General features: G+C 41.1%; 1 protein-coding gene and 1 non-coding gene across 2 annotated transcripts in view; one reads left to right on the top strand and one right to left on the bottom strand.

The window, feature by feature from the left end:
* XKR4 (XK related 4) overlaps positions 1–22,755 on the top strand; it is a 370,337-nt gene extending 347,582 nt beyond the window's left edge. Inside the window, exon 3 of the mRNA XM_040972705.1 lies at positions 21,809–22,755. Within this exon, the coding sequence (XP_040828639.1) occupies positions 21,809–22,755 (947 nt within the window). The remainder of the gene's footprint in view (positions 1–21,808) is intronic.
* LOC121151401 lies at positions 13,003–13,108 on the bottom strand. Its single transcript, XR_005883163.1, has one exon. It is a non-coding gene; the product is annotated as a U6 spliceosomal RNA (small nuclear RNA).
* Positions 22,756–24,896: the final 2,141 nt, after the last annotated feature.

The following is a 24,896-nucleotide window of genomic DNA, read 5'->3' as shown; positions in this document are numbered from 1 at the left end:
GATTAATAGCATCAGAATGGTCGCATAATTCTCCTGGATAGTGAACAAAGTATATAAACAGTACCTTCAGATTGTAAAGTTCCCTCAAACTTGAAAGGAGTATAATTGCTGAGTTTTTGTTGAGAACTCAGACTTAAATATCCCTTAATATAAAATCACCCCTCTATTTCAAAAAGCGTTAAGTAATTTATTCTCATTTATTCAGAACATTTGGAGAGAGCCTTGCACCTGGAGTTGGTCGTTACCATTTAAAGGTCTCAGTCTTGGGAAATTACTGTTCGCTTGCTGCTTCCCAGAATACAAAATCCTAATTGAAAATCCTTTAGACCCGGTAATTGCATGCATTTAATTTACTTCTGTCCTATTACGAACATGTCTTCGTCAAGGAAGGCATGTGCTCTGGATTCTTGATGATCTGTGTTTTGTACATTCTATCCCCCAGTGCTATTTCATCTCCCAGGCCACTAATAAATGGCCCCAGATCCAGGTCATTTGTATCTTTATAGGTAGAAGTGGCACCCAGGCAATACTTCAATTTAGGACATCTCCAAATTCCATTCATCTCAATCCAGTGCAAGGTATCAAGTAAGTACCAAATGCACTAGTCACTTTTTGAACCTCTGGGAACACAGCCCTGAATAGAATTGAGTCCCAAAAGAGGAAGGCTAGTGAATAGCTCTAAAACTAAAATTAGGGTGCACATGAGATTGCACGGCACATGAAGGAGAAGCGTTTGACCACTGAGGGTGCGGTGGCAGAAGGGGTTTGCAAATAGGGGTGATGTAGAGGAAATGATGCATTTCCCATGGAGATGAATCAAGTATGCAGCCTAGATTTTCTGCCTGGAGAAAAAAAAAGTGTGATCTGTTTGGAAGTCTAGACCAAAAATAGCATCTGAGAATCTGAAAGGCTCAAAACAGGGGGAAAATGAGGCTCTCCCTAAGGATTCCCAGAGTCTAGCCAATGTGTAGATTCCAGATGGGTACTGCACTCAGTAGGTGTCTGTTGATTCATTGACTAGTTGTAGGGAACTTTGAAAAGAAGCACAATAGTATGAAAAGTTAGTTGAATACTTTGTCACAATAGTGCACTAAATCTGAGCTATAGGCTAACTAAAAGAAGATTAAAATATTGACCTGATTGTAACTGTTAACATAGAAAACCTTCCAGCTTCTCATTGAAAGCAGATATATACATAAAACAGTTCTGAAGCTGACTTAAATAATTACCCATTTTTGAGAGTGGAGATGAAGTAGCTAAATGTCTATATTATTTACATTATCAAATGCATATGTCAAACAATATGCAGTCCACAACACGGATTCCGGACTATTCATTCCATTGACATATTTTTTTGAAATATTTATTTATTTGAAAGTCAAGGATAGAGAAACCTTTCATCCATTAGTTTATTCCCTAAATGACTCCAACAACTGAACTATTCCAAGCAAAAGTCAGATGCCTAGAGCTCTATCTAGGTCTCCTACATGGTTATCAAGGGCTCAAGTACTTGGGCTATCCTTTACTGCTTTCTCAGGCACATTAACAAGGAGATGGTTCTAAAGTGGAACATCCGGGGTTCTAACTGGTGATTCAATATGAGATGCCAGCATTACAGGTGACTTCTTAAATCACTGCACCCCAGTAACAGCTCCTGTCCTTGTTGGTTATTGTATTTATTAATTTTTTTGGCTTGATTGTTTGAAAGGCAGAGAAACAGAGAAAAGAAAGAGATTTTCTGTTCCTTGGTTCACTTCCCAAAAGTTTGCAACAAGTAGGGCTGTGCCAGCTGGAGCAAGGAACCAGGAACACTCAGTCTGGATTCCTCACACAGGTAATAGAGACTCAACTACTTGGACCATCACCTGCTGCCTCCCACGTTGTGAATTATCAGGAAAACAGGCAGCAGGAGCAGAACCAGGCACTTTAATATATGAGTGGTGAGCATTTCCTGACAGCTTAACCACTACACCACCCAGCACCTTGTATAGTCCATTCTCAGTTATCTAGCCCAATCTGTGGAGTAAAGTCTTCCCCTCTACCTGCGTTAATATACAGCCTGGTGTTGAACAGGTGTTGGAGGCTGTTACAGGGATTGCAGCAAAGGTTCTCTTTGCTGTTTATGGTTTCATAAAAAGGCTGATTTGTAAACACATACTCTTCACTGTGAATCCATACTTCCAAAAATGACTCCTACTTTTTTTATGTTTGCTAATTCATTTTTTCTTTCTTTTTTATGGAACCAATTCCTAAATCTCTATATCATCGTAAATGTGTCATGATTGAGGTCATGTCCAGTGTGTCTTTCCACACAGAATTTTGTTGTTCCAAAATAGAGAGAATAGGAAACAACCTTAAAATATGGCAGAAAAGCTAAACAGTAACCCTCTGGATTTATGTGAATGTGTATGGGGGGGAAAATGCTATCATAATCAGGAGTAGCAAATATAGAGCTAACTCATCCATGCAGGCAAAAGACTTATTTATTTCTCAAGATGAAGCTCGGACCTTAGAAGAAAGGTCTGTGGAATTGGTGTCAGTACTCCTGAAGCTGGAAACCAGGTGTCACTCAACTTTTTGAGAGCTCCCATTGTGCCAGACACTTTGTCATGTAAGAATCCTCTACCGGAAGGATGTTTGACAGCTCTGATCATCTGTCTTCTTTGCTCAGAAAGGCATCACTCAAGCCCCGGGGGTTTCTGAAAGGGAGGTTTACAAGCTTCCTGAGTTACATAGATAGTGAGGTCCTTTGTTTTGGGTTTTCTTTTTTGAACAATGAAAACGATGCCCACAATTAGGAAAGACTCCTTACAATTCATAAAGCACTGGCATAGCCTCTTCCCTGCCTTTTCCTGGCATAGTCCTGGAAGTTAGGGACAAGACCACCTTACTGGTGATGAAAATGAGGCACCTATAGGCAACAGGAAGAATGACCTTCTCTGCATCTCCCTTCCCTGAGAAAAAGAACAATCCCAGCCAGGCTAGAGGGCGGGACACATGGTACCAGAGGTGCTGACAATGCACAACACTCGGGGGCATGGTAGTGGGGGACTAGCCTAGGCAGGATCTGTGAACTGGGAGCTGCGAATTACTCTCTCCTCTCTCTAAAGTAATCTTCATCATGCCTTAGATGCCTTTACAGACTTGATGTGGGGGTGGAGGTTGAAGGGAAAGGAAAGGAGAGGGGCTCTCTTTTTTTCCTCAAGTCCTAAGCATGGACATACCAGCAACCCTCCACGTGTTGGAGGAGGAGAGCATGGGCTGTGCCATCTTTAATGCCCTGAGATCCTGCAGGCTCAGCTTTAGTGTAGCTGGGCCAAACCTGAGGACAGAGAGTGCTACAATTTGCATCCTGGGGGGCGGGGGGTGTCAAGTCATTCTTCGTCAATCACCTAGAAAGGCATTGCTGAATTTTGAAAGTACAATTCATTGTTGCATTTTTTAATGGCCCCAGCAGCAAGCCCAGCTCCTTTTGTTAACAGTAAAAGCAGGCAACCTAGATGGCGGCACACTGGAAATGGGGATAGAAGCTGAAATGTTGGCTCTCCACGCCTCCAGAACACACAGGAAAGGCTCTTTCTGCTGCTGTTGAACCTCTCAACCCACAGAAACAAACTCTGCATTTCAGACTCAGAGAAAAACAATGAAAAAGGCAGGGGTCTTAAGAGACATCCATTTCTGTAGACAGGGTTCGAGAAAGAAGCCAGCAAGGGCAAGCAAATGGGAACAGATACGGGGGCTTCCCAAGGAACTTCTGAAGGGTCAGGGCCAGCCACTCCTTATCCCTGCTGTCTCTCTCCCATCGGCTGTCTTCCCTGCATCCAACCCTTCTCTCACTGCCTCCTCTCCAGCTTTAGGAGGGTTCCCATGCTGTAAAATCCCCACTAGAGGCTGCATAACAACATACTCCCCTTTTTTGAATATGATCTAGGAGATCCATAAGGACAACTGTCCCTGGTACCTGGACTTTTCTAAGACAAAGCCACCAAAACCTGCTTCTGCTTCACACTTCTCTGCAAATCCTGGGTCAATAGAAACCCTGCCATTCCTTTCTTTCTATTAAGTGGCCCAATGGAAAGAAAATCAGGAAAAATCAAGGTAATTATGCTAATTGCTTTTCCTCCTACTTTAGGGTGATTTTTAAGATGTTATTCCATCTAAAGGATTTCTTTTATGTCTGTATGGAGGAAAAAAAACCTTGGCCCTCACTACTGTACCTCTTATTCTGATCTTTTTTTTTTGGTCATTCAAAGCCATTATCCTTCCATTACACTTCAATTCCAGATGTTAAAGTTCACCTAAGATCAAAGCTAGAATTAGGAGTGGCTGATTATGTTTACACAGATAGTTTTCTGTCACCCTTGTATAGAGGTGTCTGGATTACTGATAGCTTACATCACAATAGACTCATAACATACTGAAAATACCATAATGCCATTGACTATACCTAAAATAGTGTGCATACTAGCTGAATAGGACTGTGCACTGGAAGGAGTGGGCTTTTCCCCTCGGAATCACAGCATCACCAGAGAGGATCATGCTGCATAGAACTAGCCTAGAAGTCCAAATGCAAAGCTCCAAGGCCAGGTTCCACTCCCTATATACTGTTTAAGCACCATCATGGAACTAAAAATTAGAAGCCATGCCACTGTAAGTCAGGAGCTCTCTATACTCTAATGCACATACTATTTCTCTAGATCTCACTTACATAGGCTGGTGCAGAGGCACAGAACTAGCAGGTGTGAAGTTTGCTTGCTGTGGAGTCTCTCATAGTCATTCGTGCATATTCATTGTCATCTTCCCAGAGAGATGCCCATGCCTGCCACATTTACCTGCAGCTTTTACCACTTTAGTTTGGTCTGCACCCTCACCTCATAATCATATGTACTTTGAAATGTGGTGCCTGCTAGTGCCCTGAGTCTTTGTGTTTGGGATGCCATAAAACTAGTATCCTGAGGCCTGGCATAATGGCTCAATTGGCTAATCCTCTTCTTTCAAGTGCTAGGATCCTATTTGGGGACTAGTTTGTGTCTCAGCTGCTCCGCTTCCTGTCACCTCCATACTTATGGCCTGGGAAAGCAGTACTGGATGGCCCAAAACTTGGGCCACCAGAAGAAGCTCCTGTTTCCTGGCTTCAGATCAGCTCAGTTCTGGCCATTTTGGCCAAAAATATCCCAATGCATTTCAATATAAATTCTTTCAATAGTTCACAAATATTTGCAATATTTCAATGTAAGAAAATGTGTATAAAGAGTGAAGTCAGAAAATGGGGATGTGACTTCTGATACTGCTAGTCCACAGTCATCTGGGCCAGTTTCAGCACCCTGCTGCCCACAGTTTCATCCATTGAACATTTGTCTAAGGCTACAATGAAAGAGTCAAGCATTTGTGATAAAAACTTATACATCATGCCCACACAGGTGACAGGGCCTCAAGCACTTGGGCCACCTTTTGCTGCCTTCCCAGGCAAATCGGCAGGGAGCTAGACTAGAAGAAGAACAGCTGGGACTCAGAACAGAACTCATAAGGGATGTCAAAACTGCAAGCCACTGCTTCATTAACTTCACCACAACACTAGTCTCTGTCTTTTAACTAATAATTTGTATCATCATTTTTATTTTTAGTGCAGAGTTGTACAAAGAACAACAACTTCTTGCTTTGTCCTGTATCTGACATTGTTTTCCTCGTAGAAAAAGTTTATTTAGATGCTGTCACGTTCCTACTTGCAAATTGCTTATGTTCTTGGAAAGTCTTAACAACAACACACAAACAAACTAGACATTTTTTTAAGATTTATTTTTATTATTTTTTTATTGGAAAGGCGGATATACAGAGAGGAAGATCTTCCGTCCAATGATTCACTCCCCAAGTGAGCGCAACGGGCCAATGCTATGCCAATCCGAAGCCAGGAGCCTCTTCTGGGTCTCCCACGCAGGTGCAGGTTCCCAAAGCTTTGGGCCGTCCTCGACTGCTTTCCCAGGCCACAGGCAGGGAGCTGGAAGGGAAGCAGGGCTGCCAGGATAGAACCGGCGCCCATATGGGATCCTGGGCGTGCAACGTGAGGACCTTAACCACTGCGCCACCGCGCCGGGCCCAAACTAGACATTTTGAAGAATGAGTAAGTGAGGGCAGTGATTATCTGAGACATTTTTCTTCCAGCCAGAATGAAATAACTCCTCAGGCTTATGAAGAAAGAAGAGAGATACTTGATTCCCCCAATTCATTTCTTCAACTACTTTCATATTAAAACACGTTTAAAATTTCAATTCATATGCTTCCCTTATCACCTCCTTAGCAGCCTGACAATTTGCCTTGCAAAGAACTTGAAATCCTCAGGAAGGATTATGAAAAGAATGCATATCCCTACCCCAACTAAACATATTAAAACATTTAAATATTTTTAATCAGAACTATTACAAGGTTTTAAACAGCGATAAAAATGGCTTCAATGCAAGAAGACTGAAAAAGGCTAATGCTAGTGGAGCTTGCATTTCTTAGCAGAGATCACAAAATACAAGGCTTCATATTTTTTTTTCAATTTTTACATCTTTCAACTGGGTTAATGGGATATGATTCCAGCCAAGTAGATCTTCTGGTTTTATACTTATAACTAAAAGACAAGCTGTGTGTGTGTTGAAGATGTAGGAAGCCTGCTACTCTTAGATCACATGATAGAATTTGAATTGGTAAAGGTTTTTTTCTCAAAAGAAATTTCTGGAAGCCTGAGGTTTCCTGAGGAGAAAAGCATGACCTTCCTTCTGGTCCTTTTTGTGAAAAGAATCTCAAGCAAAGTATTCTGGCCTGAGTGGAAAGTGTTGTTGTGCTGCACCTGCAGGAACTTATAAAGGGTGGCTCCCACATGGAGTCAGTTGTCTGACGAGGAGCTAAAAATACTTTTGACATGTCTATAGACCAACCTGTGGGCTCTTCCCAGGGTCTAGGTTATGGGAGGCTTAAGGACTCAGTGCAGTTGTCAGTGTCTTACAGCCCATGCATTATTGAGCATAGCCACATGTGTCTATAGCGGTGGTGATAGAGCTTTAAAATCAGAACTCTGATGCCTGTTGTGCTTGTTAATCAATGAAACTTGTGCAAGTTGTTCACTCTCCCTTTTGTTCTGTTTCTTGTATGCACTTAACAACACTTGCCTCAACGTTTTATAGGAAATATAAGTTGAACAAAGGATGTAGGTACCTAGCTCATTCCTGGACAAGAGCCAGCATCTAATAAATTATGAGCCAAAGATGCCTTAAAGAGACTGTGAAATTTCTAGACTACAGAAAATTGATATTATCTTACCATTTAAAATGTATGTCTTGTTAGTGTGTTTGGGAACTGAGTATGCAACAAGTATGATGAGTGTGATGTGTGTGATGAGCAACTGTGTGTGTCATGGAGACCCATATGCTGGTTTCACCTCCACAGAGATCATACTTTAAATTTCCTTCCAAATAGTTACAAGCAATGGGCAGAGGAAGAAAGGGGCTCAGAAAAAGAGAATTCAATGTTTTTTTTCAGTCAAGATGGTCAAAAGACATAGAAATAAGATGAAAATGTCTACTGGGTTACAAAAATATTAATTCAAAAATAGAGGAATGGGCATGTGTCCCAGCAAGTTAAGCTGCTGCTTGGAGCATCAAGTTCCCCTGTCAGAGAGTGCCAGTTCAAGAGCCAGCTGCCTCACTTCCAATGCAGACTCCATGTGCCTGAGATGGTAAGGTGAATGATGGCCCAAGTGTTTGAGTCCATGTCGACATGTGGGAGACCCAGATGGACTTTTTGACTACTGTTTCTGCTTTGGCTCAGACCTGGCTGTTATGAGCATTTAGTGGAATGACCCAACAAATGGAAGATCTCTCTCTTTCTTTTTCTGCTTTCTCTCTGTCTCCCACTCTTCCTCGTTCCTTTCCACTCTGCCCTTAAAATAAATGATTTTTTTAAAAAAAAATAAATGCATAAAACACAGACTGACTAATGCTGCTGATTTCAAGGATACACACCTGCCCTTTGGCAGATGTAGTCTACAAGGACACCTCATAAAAAAAATTTTACAATATAGGTCTATTTCCTTGCTAAAAAATGTGAAATCCATGCTTGGTTATTTTGGAAGACACAATTTTCCTGAGTTTTTTGCAGACCCTCTAATAACTACAGTAGGTGTTCTGGGGTACACAAGAAAGAACACTTGTAATGTATATGGACAAAAATAACAGAATTGAATCTAGATCAGGGCTGGAAAGTCTTCCCTGAGAAAATGAATGATGCTTAGACTGAAAACTGAGGTATGGGATGGGATTAAGATACTTTGAACCGTTCATGAAAAAATGGACTTAAAGCCTACATTTGGGTCAGGTGAGTGGACTACTGGTTACTCATGTCCCATATTCAGAGAATTTGAGTTAAAGTGCCCATTCTGGCTCCAACCTCCAGTTTACTACAAATGCATACTCTGGGAGTCAGCAGATGAAGCAGTTCAAGTACTGGGTTCCACTCACCCAAGCTGTTGGAATTATATTCGTGACTTTGGCTTGACCCCATTCCAGCTATTGTGGGTGTTGAGACAATGAACTAGTACATAAAAAAGGTCTTTGTCTCTCTCTCTGTCGCTAGGCCTCTAAATTAAGAAAGTCAGAAAAAGAAAGAATAAGAGAGAAAGAATGAGAAAGAAAAGAAAAAGGAAAGGCTTATTTGGGGTTTAAACAAAACCATGCATAACTTTTACATACTATTCATTTTCCATTACCTTTTTGAAGACCCTTTTTATGCATGAATTTAATTTAGCACCAAATGACATTTTAATTCTATTTTCCAGCAACTTTCTGAAGTACCCTCCTTTTGCAGTATTGCTTGATTCTACATAAATTTGATATTTTTCATAATATATTTAAATTTTTTTAAAAAAGAGCCCTTTCTCACCCACTGATTTCTAAATGTGATATGGGCCAATGTCAAGATATGTTATTGAAATGGTAGACTCTGGCCAGGCTACTGCACAGTAAGGCTGTAACATTCCCAGGAATGTGAAGAACAGGCTCATTCTCTTTATTGAAAAATCAAAAGCTTGGTGTCCTCAATTCAGTTCCTTGAACTTCCTGCCTTAGTGAATTTGATAATCAATCTTTGGAGTTCCCTGGGGTATTTCAGGAATTTTTGCCTGCACTCAAACAACACGACAGGAATACAGATGTTATTTCATAGTATTTTGGCGTTTGTGGCTTGAACTGAAATTGCAAGGAAGCCAACTAAACAAAGCCATGAAGAATTATGCAAACCTTTTAAACAGCTCATTCTCTTTATGGCTCTGTCTACATTTGGAATACTCTCTCTTCTCTGACCCAGCCTCCAATCCTTTCTATCCAACCATCAATTCTTTTTATTTTTAATTGTACTTTTTATTATTATCATTTTATGATACAGTTCTGTACCCTGGGAGTTCCCTTATCTCCTCCCCAATTCCCTCCCCTCTCGCTGAGTTCCCCTATATCCTAACTATAGTATAGTTCTTCATACACAGTCATATGTCCCTCATTGTGGGTATGAACAATGTGATAGTCCAGCATCCTATTATTAAGATATAGTGAACAGTTTAAGTGGGAGTCTTTCTTTGGAAGTAGGGATGCATACTGCTTTGTATCCTCACATCTGGATATGATAGTCTCCATTACATAGTTACTATACATCCCCATAAATGAAAAGCCACAATACAAAATCAACAACAGGAAGAAAAAAAAAATTATAATGCCATAAAGTTAAATAACATGTTACTAGATATGATAATCTCCATTACACATTTACATACCCTTAAATGAAAAGCCACAACACAAAATCAACAGTAGGAAGAAGAAAAAAAAAGAAATTAACAACACCATGAAGTTAAATAACATGCTACTGAATGACTAATGTGTCACTGAAGAAATGAAAAAGAAAAATCAAGAACCTTCTTGAAGAAAATATTGCTGCTGTAAGATCTATGAATGATTAAAGAATTTAACTAGAAGAAAGTGTTTTGAAGAGATGAAACTAACAAAAAAAAAATCAAAATCCATGAGATACAGTTTCTGCTGATCTTTGTTGGTGAAATGTGTCTCCTCGGCCCGGAGGTGTGGCCTAGTGGCTAAAGTCCTCTCCATGAACGCGCCTGGATCCCATATGGGCGCTAGTTCTAATCCCAGCAGCTCCACTTCCCATCCAGCTCCCTGCTTGTGGCCTGGGAAAGCAGTCAAGGATGGCCCAAAGACTTGGGACCCTGCACCCACGTGGGAGACCCGGAAGAGGCTCCTGGATCCTGGCTTTCGATCAGCGCAGCATCGGCCGTTGCAGTCACTTGGGGAGTGAATCATCGGACGGAAGATCTTCCTCTCTGTCTCTCCTCCTCTCTGTATATCTGCCTTTCCAATAAAAATAAATAAATCTTTAAAAAAGAGAGAGAGAAATGTGTCTCCTGTAGGCAACAAATACATGGGTTTTGTTTTTTTAATTCAGTCTACTCATCTATGTTTGAATGATGAGTTTAAGCCATTTATATTCAGGGTTAACATGAATGGGTGGTAATTTGGTCCTGCCATTTTAGTAATGATTGTTCATTGATTTATTCTTCTGCTGTTATTTGACTGGGATGTACTTCTCATTTGCCTTTGGTTTTGGTGGGCACTATTCCTTTTCTCTGTCAAAAGAACATCTTGAAGTATCATTTGCAGGGTAAGTTTGGAAGAGGCATATTCTTTTAACTTTTCTTTACTGTGGAAGAATTTTATTTCATTTTAAAAGACAAAATTTTTGCTGGGTACATTATCCTGGGTTGACAAGTTTTTGCTTTTAGAATCAGGAATATGTCACTCCATTCTCTTCTGGCCTATAGTTTCCTTTGAGGGGTCTCTTGTGAGTTTAATTGTCATTCCTTTATATGTCAGTTGATTTTTTTTTCACATGTACATTCAAGGATCTTTTTCTTATGTTTGACTGAAGAGAGCTTGATTATCATGTGCCTTGGTGAAACAGCTTCTGGCCTGTTGGGAGTTCTGTGCCACTCCCGGATGTTGTTTCCCAATTCTTTCTCTAGATTAGGGAAATTTTCCCTTATTATTTCATTAAACACATTTGTAAAACCAGTTTCTCTTTCTGCACCTTCTGGGACTCCTATAATTCTTATATTTGGCCTTTTGATAGTGTCTTTCAATTGTTGAATACTTTTGAAAGCCTGATCCAGCTCTGCTTCCAACTTTTTGTTTGCTTCTCCCTGGTACAGGAAATATGTTCTAATTTTGAGATTCTTTCTTCTGCCTCTTTCATTCTATTTTGGAGACTCTCCTCTCCACTCTAGTTTTAGTTTGCTCCACTGTATTCTTCATTTCTGATACATCAGCTTTCATTTGATTCATTTCCAGTGTGATATATTCCTTAAATTTCTTGAATACCTGCTTTGCGTGCTTCTCCTTGTTGATAAGAAGTTTTATAACAAGTGTTTTGAATTCTGTATCCCCAATTTTCTCAATGTCTTCCTCAGTGAATGCAAGGTTAGCAAAGGGTTTTGCTCCATTGCAGGGGAGTCTTCAGTAATATTCATTGTGTCCTTGTCTCTTCTTTTGCTCTTGATCATTGTACTTCTGGTTTTCAGACTCTTCTGCTTGGGCCATGTTTCTAAGCTGTGCAACCACAGGTCTACAGTTCAATTTTACTTATTGCAGGTAGTACATGGCTCTTTGTTTGCATTCAGTTGTGCCACTCCCTCCAGCAAGTTCCAGGTCTGGGTTCTTATGTTAGATTTCCACCATGGTTTCCATAGCCCCAGCTCCTGGCTCACCACTCTCCACCTCCTGTGATACCGTGCTGAGGCTGCACTGTTCTGTATGACCTTTCTCCCACTTCCAGTTAGAGCAGGTCCCAGGATTAGGGAGACACCAGGTGTTCTATATAGCTAGGTTGTTGGTGGTGCCTATTCCTAGAAACTGTTGAGGGCCACATGGACCTATTTTGACCTATACAATGCCATAGCTGGTACTATTTTTCCTGTGGGACCAGTGCAATACACTGAGCTCAGTGATTTCTTTCCAGGCTCAGCACACGGACAGCTCACTGTTGTCCCCTGCAGTCTTAAATTCTTTGCCACATTTTACAAAATGGTGTCTAATGTGTCACTACTAGAGTTCTTGATTTGCTGGCCATCAGGTCTGAGGGCTACCCAGACCTGTCTTGGGTGGAACCTATAGGATGGCACGTTCCCTGAGCCAGGAATGAGATCACTTCCAGCTCCGTGCATGTGCTGTGTTGCCCCACAGCCCTTGCCTCCTTAAACAAAATGATGTCTGATTCATCTGTAGGGGTAGACTGGGCTGTGAGCTCCACCATGTTCCCACACTGCCCATCTGGGATCTGCTGCTCTGTCTCTGCTCCTGGTCAAATCAAACAGACAGAAGGACACGCAGTTCTTTGTCTGGGTTCACCTCTAGAGCTCCCAGTAAATGTCCCTTCTCATCTTGTTGCTGGTAGAATTCCGGCTGCTGGTGGAGTTCAGATTGCCATTCACTGAATGCCACTGGGGTATCAGTCACTGCAACACCACACTATTATGTCTGCTGCTTTCCAGTGTCTGTCAGTCTCCAGGCACCCCTCTGCTGTTGTTCTGTCCTCTGCTATTTCCTGGAATGTGCCCTCTCTGCTTCACACTAGCTAATATTTCTCCATCTGTTTAAACATGTCCTTACCCTATTCTGCCATCTTGATTCTCCCAAGCGTCAATTCTTAATGTAAGTCAGGTAGCATACAATGCATTATGGAGCAGAAATGTAATGGACAGGGTCTTATTCTTGCCTAAAGCTCTGCTTGAGTGAGAGGCACTACAACCAAAGCAAAAATGTAGCATAAATATCCAGCTGAGCTCCTTAATATGGAAACATATTTATTAGAGAATTAAGTTATACTGGGGAGCTTCCCCAGATATACATTTATTAGCTTCTAATTCAAAGGAAACCATGGATTATACCATTTCCAAGGGTTTAATATCTCATACCAGCCCCTTGCCCATTATTTTTGCATGTCATCCTTGTGCAGGGGCCATGTAATCTTCTCTGTATTGTTTCAATTTTAGTATATGTGCTGCCAAAGCGAGCACTTGTCCATTATTTTTAATAGGAAATAGTGCTCATATTGACCCAATAGAACTTTTGTACACCACTGCTCCCACCATGTCTTCTTTCAACCATACTCTGGCCTAATTCTCATTTTCTGTATACACAATACAAATAATTTCCTGTGTCTCTCATTAAAACTTCACTAAGATACAAGCTAGAAAAAATTTCTATGGAAGCAAGTGATTTGTGCTGAAAAACAGAGGCTAGTGATGTCCAGTCCATTCAATGGGAGCTGTGGGAAGCCTCAAAAGTCAGCCTGGATTTTGGAACAGCGCCACAGGATCCAGAGCAGGAGTAAAAGAAGAATAGCTATGGCAGACTTAGTCAATATTTTGTTGAAAAATAAAATATTTGAATGTGGGTAATTAACAAAGGATAGAAGATCACTGGGTCCACATCTCTGGGGGTCAAAAGCGTGATGGTGGTGCCTTCTCAGCCCTGGTGGGGAACTCACATTAGGTGACATCACATGGCAGGAGTCTGGGTGAAACTGGGGGGGATTCAGGGAAGGGGCCAGGCAGCGCATTTGTAAGGGAATTCGATCAGCATTCATCCATTCAAGAGGATGGATGCCAATAACTTGAATACCATCCAAAAGTTCCTCCCAACCCCCTTACAGGTTTACTGTCTACACACTGGGAACCAAACTTCCTTCGGGGACAGACCATATCCAAATCATATCATAGTCCACTGACATTTAAATAAATTACATTTATTTCTTATTGCGAACATTATCCAATTGTAAGAGTAATTTTACAATTAGCTATGGTCAACATCAAACATTTTATTAATATAACCATTTCCTTAAAATAATAAAAAGAGTGGGCTAATCTGATGCTTGGAATGCTGATATCCCATGTGAGAGCCAGTTCAAGTCCCCAATCTGCTCTAGCTCCTTGCCGGTTACAAAGGAGGGCAGAAAAAGATGGCCCAAGTAATTCGGTTCCTGACACCTTATGAGAGACTTAGATGAAGCTCCCGGCTCCTGGCTGCTGGCTTCAGCCTCGCTTAGCCCCCACTTGGGGAGTGAATCATTGAATAAAAATATTTCTCTGAATAGCTCTCCTCGTCTCTTTACGTGACTCTATCCTTCAAATAAATAACTTTTTTGAAAGTTCTATTCCATATTATATTTATTGGGAGCAAGAGAGAGGCAAAAAATAAGAAAACAGACATAAGCAAAACATGAGTGGAGAAACCAAGGGAAGACAGAAGAGAGGAAGGAAAAAAAGCATGAAGAGAGGTGCTTTAAGATGCCAAAAGAAAAGAGGGGGAAATGTGAAATATTTGCTCCTCACTGGGACTGCATGATGTTGACTTCTCTCAGTTCTCTTTGAAATGTTAAGTAGCTAATGTCAGACCCATAATCTTTACTTTGAAAAATCTGAAAAATCTTTATTCAAAATGGGACAATGTTTTAGACATCCTCTGAGCAACTGGACTCTGGTTCACTAAGCCATTCCTGTAATAATTAATAAGCACTGATTGGAGGGACCAGAAACAGCTCCCTCCAGTCCAAAGACTTCCGGAGCAAAATTCTTGGATCATAACAGCTCCAATGTATATTATGTCCCTTATTAATTTTTATACAAAAAAAAAGGGATCTCTCACCTCTGGATAGTCAACCAGCTCAAAATGACAAACTAAAACTTAAAATCATATCAATTTCACAGTCACTGCACTTCTATATTCAATGTCATATCAACCATTTGGCCTGCAGTGCGAAAAAAATAGCAAAGAACGTGAATCCGATTGGTCCGGTAACAGAGGCAAGCATCAGGGTGACATCATTATGAATACTCGGGTTTGGAAGGTTGTGCAAAATTTCAGTCAAGCTGCACATAAAACCCACTTCTTATGACTCTGGTAACCTACCTGGAAATTCATTGTCTTCCTATACTGAGAGAGACTTTACACTGACAAAAGAGGAACAAGGAAAGACCCATTGTGTTAATTTCATAAGGCCAATATTGCCATCAACTGACAGGTGGCTTCCAGACGGTGCCTCTCAGGTGGACAGACACACAGATTAGGTAGAAGCTCTGCAAGCTGCTGGTCTGCATGGGGTTGCTGCCTGCAGAGCTAGGAGATTTACTGAAAGCAGAGAGTGAGTGAAACCCTAGACAGAGGCTGAAACAAAAGAGGACTAAAGTTGCAACCTACTCAGCGCCACAAGCCCAGGCAAAAGCCAGACAAGTAGGGAAGTAAGGAACAAGCAAGAGGGAAACCAAGAAACCTGGCTAAAACAATGGGGGTGGGGGGGTGCCGAATCACATAAAGTGAGTGGTGTTTGGGTGACTCAGGGGAACTTGTGGCATGTTTGTAGAACCCTGAGAAGATCTCCGGGAGACAAGGAAGATGGGCTAGAGTGTGGCAGAAGCAGAAAGAGCAGCTCTGTAGAGAAACAAGAACTATTTTCATCTGACAGAAAGGGAGATGAAAGAAAAGGGAGGAAAACTCACTCAGCATTCCAAAGTGAAGCACAATTTCTTTTCCATAAAATGAGATCATTGCACTGATAGGCTCTGAAGTTTAATCATCTGTTTTATCATTTTAGGAAACCATATGATCCCTTGGAGTCCCTTGTAGTTGTAGTTGCAGTTTGATTTTAGAATAATGTTTGCGGGAATTATACACTACTCATTATTTTCAAAAGAAAATACAGACAGACACACAATGTATTTCTCGGGATCACTGAAGCAACCTTTACATTTTAGTATCACAATGATTTTTTAAAACTCTGCTGTTCAGTGTCACTTACATATTCTTGTTTGGAACTCATAAACTGAATATAATTGTGAGGAAACAACAAAGGATTTCGAAACAAGGAATTCACTTATTTTTTCTCTCCTTTGCCTCCTTCTTTTCCCCTTTCTTCTTTCTTTCCTTCCTTCCCTCCTTGCTTGCTTTTTCATCTTCCTTTCTCCTTTGCTTTCTTTCTTACTTTTTTTCTGCCCCTCATTCCTTTCTCACTTTCTTCTTTCTCTCATTCTTCCTTGTCTTCATTCTTTCTCTTTCTTTTATTTATTTCATCTTTCTGTCTTGACAGAATGTGATAACTTTATTATGGTTATGACAAAGAGTGTTCATAAACAGTAAACACTGGTATATCTTAATACATTACATATGCATTTTAAATTTTAAAAATGTGTTTTACTTGATCTGTGATAACATGCACGTAGTATCCACAAAATGTAATCTATGTGAGCTAGATTGACATTCTGGGATCTGATGGTTGTATATAGCCTTTGTCTAATGAAGTGTTAAGCCTGTGACTGCAGAATGAAATGGAAGTACACCATTATAAAAAATTAGAGGAAAAAAGAAATAAGGAAGGAGGAGGTAGGTGGTAAACGCGGGCAGCAGGAAGAATAGAGTAGAAAGTGTCACTATGCCTCTAAATATATATATATGGAATTTTATTCACTTTATAAAGTTAAAAAGTTAAAATTTTTAAAAATTAGGTCTACATAAAGAGCTTTTTACAAAAATTGTTTTAAATGGACCCCAATAGATAGGGGTTGTCTGGGGCAAAACCAGAAAGCCAGAACTCCATCTGTGTTTCCCACCGGGGTAGCATGGGCCCAAGCCAATAAGCCATCTTCTGCCTTCACAGGCACATTACCTAGAAGTTGAATCAGAAGTGGAGTAGCCGTGGCTCACAATGGCACTTTGATATAGGATGTCTATCACAGATGGGAGCTAAATGCACTACACCAAGAGACTGGCCCCAATATATGCAACTCATTTTCAGATGACTGGGGGTTGGCAGTTAATGATGTGGCAAATGAGGCCACATGACACTCTGAGTAAAGGGTATGCAGATGCTCAATGAATTACATTTATCCTTACAATTAAGTTTGAAAATATTTCCAAAGAAAAACTTAAAATGTCAGACATTAACTGAGAGAGGCATCATCAGAGATCCATGATCTAACTGCAAGCATCCATCAGAAGCTCTGGAAAACTGGGCAGGTGTTACAGTGCAGTGAGTTAACGCAAGGCTTTGGATGCCTATATTCCATATGAGAATGTCAAGGATCAAATTCTAGTTCCAATACTCACTCTGATTCCTGTAGTGGGCAGGCTGAGTGATAGAAGATGATAGTTTAGGTATTTTGCATACCTAATAAGTCTTGCATAAATGAAAATTCTGGGGAACTATGCTCCAATAACAAGATGGTGCCTTGCTGAGGTAATTTATCTTGGTGTTGCAATCAATTGAGAGGAATATTGAATGTTCCATGGTAAGCATAACTTTTTAACAAAGAGTGCTGAGGGAGTTAACTCCTAAAATATTTAATATTCTCTGTTCAACCATGTGTTTGTTTAGTAGAAATGTATTGCTAAGATGAAAAAAATGAAATCATGAAATGAAGAAGAGAAATTTGGATGCTAAATCCAAGAACTCGGTAGTAGAGTGGCCACAATGGACAGGCAATGTCCCTTTGGTATAGATTATGTCTTAATTTTAGCCTATATAGAAAGTAAAGCTGAGTTAAAATCTTAACTTGTCAATTGTCAAAATATTATGGTAGTGAACATTTTGTGTAGTGCTCCTGGAGTGCCAGACATAGGCTGAGTTGCTTTTGCAGGACATGTGAAAAAGGGCTGAAGGTAACCAGGGAATTTGAATGAATCTAGCTCTTCCATTCTTTTTAGTATCACCACAGATAATCCCATGTAACTAAAGATTGTGACTATTTTTTCACTGCTTTGAAAAACGCCCCCTCCAGTATGACTGCCAGGATGGAGTCAGCTCTGTGTGGTTTGCAGGAGCCTGAGCAGCAACACGGTGACCTTTGTGAAGCTGACACTGTGCTCCAGCGCTTCCTAAAGGAGGCCAGCTGAGGTAGAGTAGCAACTTAGCATCAGAGCTAAGTACCCAGTTCAGCCTAGAAAAACCTGGTGACTCAAAAAGCTGTCTATTTGTGAACAGTACTTGTAGGAGCAAGATATCTGTGGCTTGTATGCTGTTCAAAGGCACTCACTTTAAAAGGCTCAACCTGTGTTTGTACACTGATAATAAATACGGTGCTCACATAATCATCAAAAAGATGATAATCCATTATCTTGTTTTGTTTCCCATCCTCACCTTTCTTTTTTCATTTTATAACTACTTTTCTTTCCATCTTTTCACTCCTGAACTTGCTTTATAATTGCGATAGAATATTCCATTTCATACAAATTAAATTAACATTAAACTCCTTTGTTTCTGGGCTCTAACTGATCTAGAAATACAAGACTACATCAAAATATTTGTGAAAAAATGAACTTAAAAGATGTTCATTTTGTGGATGCAATTGGAGGCCATCATGTTGAGTGGAAAAAACAAATAAGCTGGTCACAAATATTGCATTTTCACTCTTACAGGTGGGAGCTAATTAAAAAAAAAAAGTAAAGTATGAAAGGAAAAGAGAAATAACACCTGTGTCTGTGTGTATCAATATTGTGATAAATATAATTTTGTTGTTTTATGCTTTTGTCAAACTAATGGATGAGAATAGTATACTATATTATACTTTAAGGATGATGTGTGATTATTTTAAAATTTACTGTATATGGGTGAAATGGGTGGTTTTCATTCAATTATTATTTGAAACCATCAGATATTGTTCCACTAAATATGGAGAAATTGCTTTTTACTTGTTAAATTTCTTATTGGGTGAAGTATTAACCCTTTCTACTGTAATGGAAATTTAAAATCTGTTATCTCAAAAACTATAAAAAGAAAGTAAGTGGAAAGGAGAGTGGAAGTGAGAAAGGGGGTAGGGGACAGAGACAGAAAGGAAATATCACTGTATTCTTAGAACTGTAGCTATAATGCCCAGAAAAGTAGCTTTGCAGCTAGAATCCTTGCCTTGAACACACCAGGATCACATATGGCCGCTGACTCATGTCCTGGTGTCCCTGCTTCTCATCCAGCTCCCTGCTTGTGGCGTGGGAAAGCAGTCAAGGACGACCCAAAGCTTGGGACCCTGCACCTGCATGGGAGACCCAGAGGCTCCTGGCTTCGGATTGTATCATCTCTGGCTATTGGAGCCATTCGGGGAGTGTATCAGCAGACAGAAGATCTTCCTCTCTGTCTCCCCTCCTCTTTTCAATCAAAATAAATAAATCTTAAAGAAAAAGAACTGTGTCTATAAACCATATAGGACCTGTTAAAAATTAATCAAAGCTAAAAATAAATAAAACAATTTTTAAAGATTTATTTTTATTATTTTTTTATTGGAAAGGCGGATATACAGAGAGGAGAGACAGAGAGGAAGATCTTCCGTCCGATGATTCACTCCCCAAGTGAGCGCAACGACCAATGCTATGCCGATCCGAAGCCAGGAGCCTCTTCTGGGTCTCCCACGCGGGTGCAGGGTCCCAAAGCTTTGGGCCGTCCTCGACTGCTCTCCCGGCCCACAGGCAGGGAGCTGGAAGGGAAGCGGGTCTGCCGGGATTAGAACCGGCACCCATATGGGATCCCAGGCGTGCAAGGTGAGGACCTTAACCACTTGCGCCACCGCGTTGGGCCCAATAAAACAATTTTTAAAAGTTCATTTTGATGCCATGATTTTTGAAATCCATGCATATAATGCATCTTTACTTGTTAAAAAAAATGATTTACTTGTTTTTATTTCAAAGGCATACTTTTTTTTGAGAGAGAGAGAAGGAAAAGCAGAGTGAGGTCTGGTATCTCTGGTTCACCGCCCAACAGCCGCAAGGCCAGAACTGAGCTGATCTGAAACCAGAAGCTAGGAGCTTCTTCCTGGTTTCCCACATGGGTATGGGAGCCCCAAGGCCTCCACTACTTCTTCAGGCCACAAAGAGCTAGACTGGTGGAGGAACAGCCAGGACATGAACCAGTATCCAGATGGGATGCCAGCACCAGCGTGGTGAAGATTATCCTGCTACACCACAATGCTGGCCCCACAATACATCTTTATAAAGCTCATGGGAAATGAGTATTCTGAAAAAAACTAAAGAAGGATTTCAAACTTCTTACACTAAAATAAATTTATGTTTTAAATTCATTTTTTTAATGCACTTTCTGATGTCCATTCAAACCAGTAAGGCTACCTGTGTCTTCTAGAAATGAAAGATTTTGTGTTTTCCAAAAGAACATCTCAAGTTCTCAAAACAGCATGTCTGACTATTGTAACTGTTTCCTAGACGATGGCATGAGAAATGGTTGTGGAAAATACTATCTTGATAACTTTTTTGGAAGTCACCTTATTCAAGGTGGATATGTAAGAAATAATTATTGGGATGGAATTTTTTTTGGCTACCAATTAGTGAGGCCATTTTCCACAAGAGTCACTTTTAAAATTCATGTTTTATACTCTGGTTTCTTTTCAGATCGTATAAATCTTTCACCTTAAAATTCATGTTTCAAGACTTGTAGATAACAATTTATCTGTTTAAAACTATATTTTAAAAATCTACTAATTCTGGGCCTACCACAACAGTGTAGTAGCTAAATATGCCTTTCTACTGCCAGAATCCCATAGGGGTGCTGGCTCCTGTCCCACCTGTTCTACTTCCACTCCAGCTCCTTGCTTGTGACCTGGGAAAGCAGTACAGGATGGCCCAATGCCTTTGGACTCTACACCCCAATGGGAGACCCAGAAGAAGCTCCTGCTTCCTGGTTTCAGATTGGCTCAGCTCTGGCCATTTGCAGCACTTGGGGAGTGAACCAGCAGATGGAAAATCTTTCTCTCTGACTCTCCTTCTCTCCATAGATCTGACTTTTCAACTAAAAAAAAAAAAAAAAAAAAAAACCAGAAATCTACTAATTCCATTAGCAGTTGTTGTATTCAAGTTACCTAATATTATTTGCAAAGAGGAGAAAATTTTATAATATGTTCTATATATGATTTATAAGCTCTCTCCTGAAGAAAAGCCAGCTGGACTCTGACATGAGATGGTGCTTAGCCTTCTTGATAAGTTGTGCAACAGCTCATGAAATGAAGCAGCTGCAATGTAGATTGATATAACATTTCACTACCTGGAAATCTTTCAAAGGTCTGTGCTAAAGGAAGTTGATGTGCTTTTAGAGTTCTTATCCCCATCTGGACTTCAGGCGTGAATGTGGTGCTGTGGCAGACAGAGCAAGAGTAAAGAAGAGCAATGCAAATGAGTTTTAAAATTTGGAAGTCTGTTCTTAGAGAGAATGTTGACCAAATGGAGGTGATGAAATGATAAAGAGAAGTGACAGAAAAACCATGTCAATACAATTCTCAAGGGCCCTGTGCAGTAGCCAGGTAGCTAAAGTCCTCACCTTTCATGAGCCAGGATCCCATTTGGGTGACAGTTTGTGTCCTGGCTGCTCCACGTCCCATCCAGCTTCCTGCTTGTGGCCTGCGACAGCAGTAGAGGACAGTCTTCTGTTGTTTTCCTAGTGCACAAAACTGATTTCTTGGTGTGTTTACATCAAAAAACCACCAAGTGTAATCCCTCCTTTGCCAATGCTGAGGACTAGTCTCATTTGCTTCCTGACTTTTCTGTAGTGCTGAATCTTAGAACTGGTATGTGCATCCCCAACAGAGTATTTCAGTCACATGAAAAGTCAAAAAGTATTCGCTTCTGCTGAAGTCGCAGATAGCCGTCCTAACCCCAATGCTGTGTGTGACTTAAACGGGGTGTCACAGCATGTCACTGTTGACAGAATGTCTTCCCATTTGCCTTTGTAGGTTTCACAGCAGCCGCCTCCCTCGTGTCCTTGGCGTGGGCCCTGGCTTCTTACCAGAAGGCCCTCCGGGACTCTCGTGATGACAAGAAGCCCATCAGCTACATGGCTGTCATCATCCAGTTCTGCTGGCACTTCTTTACAATCGCTGCCAGGGTCATCACATTCGCCCTCTTTGCCTCGGTATTCCAGCTCTACTTTGGAATCTTCATCGTCCTTCACTGGTGCATCATGACCTTCTGGATCGTCCACTGTGAGACGGAATTCTGTATCACCAAATGGGAGGAGATTGTGTTCGACATGGTGGTGGGAATCATCTACATCTTCAGCTGGTTCAATGTCAAGGAAGGCAGGACACGCTGTCGGCTCTTCATTTACTATTTTGTGATCCTGTTGGAAAACACAGCCTTGAGCGCCCTCTGGTACCTGTACAAGGCGCCACAGATTGCAGATGCGTTCGCCATCCCAGCGCTCTGCGTGGTATTCAGCAGTTTTTTAACTGGTGTGGTTTTTATGCTGATGTATTATGCCTTCTTTCACCCCAATGGACCCAGATTCGGGCAGTCACCAAGTTGTGCTTGTGAGGATCCCGTCGCTGCCTTCACCCTGCCGCCGGAAGTGGCCACGAGCACCCTACGCTCCATCTCTAACAACCGCAGCATGGTCAGCGAACGTGACCAGAAATTTGCAGAGCGGGACGGGTGTGTCCCTGTCTTTCAGGTGCGCCCCACTGCCCCATCCACCCCGTCTTCTCGCCCACCACGGATTGAAGAATCGGTCATTAAAATTGACCTGTTCAGAAATAGGTACCCAGCGTGGGAGAGACATGTTTTGGACCGAAGCCTCCGCAAGGCCATTTTAGCCTTTGACTGTTCCCCGTCTCCTCCAAGGCTGCAGTACAAAGATGATGCCCTCATCCAGGAGCGGTTGGAATATGAAACCACTTTGTAGATCAAAAGGACTTGCAGGAGCCACACTGTCGAGTTGAAGGGTGACAGCAGGGCTGTGGCAATAAGGACACTTCATCCTGGAAGAGCAGTGAGCTAGGATGCTCTTAGTCTAACCATCATCATGATCAGCATGTGATCCCCTCTCAGTTGACCGCCTGCTGCTGGTCTCCTTTCAACCAGCAGCACGGAGTTTCTTATTTCACCGGAAGGATAAGGCCAGCTGAGTGCGACTGTGGTTACCACAACCCTCCCTGCACAGTCTTGGAGCACATCCACCAGATGCAACATTATTGTGGAAAATTCTGCCTCCAATCAATAGGGTGTTTTGCTGGAGTTAACTGCTCATTGCATAAAAATATATTCAGTCATACTCACACATCTACACACATTGACACACATATACATAACACCAGTTCTCTGTCAAAATGGGTTAGGTGGTTTTTCTTGATGCTCTGATTCCTGCAGGAACACATAATCCACAAGGAAGGGAGAATATATCCCTCAAGACTTCAGAAAAAAAAAAAAGTCACAGCACTTAGTAAGTAAAGAATTCATGAACCACTTTCTCATCTGGAAACAAATACCCTGTGTGAGACAACTAACCAATGGAAAGCACACTCAAGTGTGTTTACAGAGTACTGGCATTGACAGAATGGTTCATGTCCTACATATTTCTGGATTTGGTGGTGGTATTTTAATTTCTGGTTAAGAACATTCTTTTTGAAAGAACTATGCAGCACATGTCTGGCTTTTGACAAGAGCTCAATGACTTCATGATGTCATCCTAATCAGTATTCAACTGCAAAAAGTCAATAAATATATGAAGAGGAAGTTGGGGGAAAGGCAAAATGAGAGTCTGGTTCCTAAGCCAGTGCAGCTCACATTGAAGTGCTACTGGGCCCAGATGCAGACCAAGAGGCTCTGTGAGCAGAGGCAAGTACAATACAAAACGATGCCATGCCACAACTTCCTAGTGCCAAACACTGTCCAAACACAGGACTAACAGGGAATCCCTTAGCAACTGAGAATGAAAGGCTTGAGCCCCCAAAAGTGGACAACAGAATGAACAGTCATGTTCTCCACCGTGTATAGACTTCCCCCATCCCATCTGAGGTCCAAGTGATGCATCTTTAGAGGCTTTGGGACACTGTTTTAGCAAGTATAAACAGGTGCAGTAAATATGCTATCAGAAAACCCTTCCAAACTGATTGAGGGCTTATCACTATATCCAGCTAATATTTGTATTTGAATCATCTGTAAAGTCGCACTCTTGCAACAAGCTTCTGGGTTTTAAATACCTCCGCACAGCAAGTAACCGTTCCTGCTTTCAGTTCTCAGTGTCCTCGGTCATGGTGCTTTTTGTTGCATTAAAAGTGCCAGTCAAACTTTGATAGTATTTTTTTATAGTTGGTGCAGAGTGGAATAACTCATGGATTATTTCAATATTTTTGTAATAAAAATATAGGGTATACACATAGACATCATCACTTTTTTTATAGACCTGGAATTATTTAAAATACATTCAACATCATAATTACTTGGGATGTCAGGAACTGGTCCACAAATTCCATCGGCCTGCCTCAGCAGATTGTAAACACCTGTCTCTTGCAAAATCACTCTGTTTTTTCAAGTCGGTGCCCCAGGAACCTGGCCAGGGGTGCTATCAGTGTGTCAGGTGAAGAGAAAACCAGCTGAGCTAGAAAGGGCTTTTAATGACTGGCCAATGTTTCCCAGGTGGTCAAAGATGTAAATGATTGCTTTCATCCATCCATTACAACACACCTGACCACAGTGGAAGATGTCTTAAACTTCCTTCCCTGGTTTTATATTAACCCAAGTGATATATTAAATGCCAGTCAAGGTACTAAACAGAAATAAAAAGTTTAACTTAGTTATTCAGTTATTTGGACTGTTGGATTTACTTAAAATAGTCATGTTCCCCAGCCACCGCCTCTGTTGGTGTTGTCATCCAGAGATCACTGTCCTTATGATGACATCTACAACAAGTAACAAAGGTTCAACCTAGGATTTCTTTCAGTACAAAGCCTCAAAAACGTAAAAGATAATTTTTATTAATAGTCATCCTTCCTATTACTCCATGATTTGATCCTCCAAGCAAGATTTCCACTAGAAAATAATCCT

The sequence above is a fragment of the Ochotona curzoniae genome, unplaced genomic scaffold, assembly GCF_017591425.1.
Source record: "Ochotona curzoniae isolate NIBS_2020 unplaced genomic scaffold, NIBS_Ocur_1.0 contig_2318, whole genome shotgun sequence".
Lineage (NCBI taxonomy): Eukaryota > Metazoa > Chordata > Mammalia > Lagomorpha > Ochotonidae > Ochotona > Ochotona curzoniae.
Note: the sequence above shows the minus strand (reverse complement) of the source record. Positions and strands in the feature narration are given on the sequence as shown.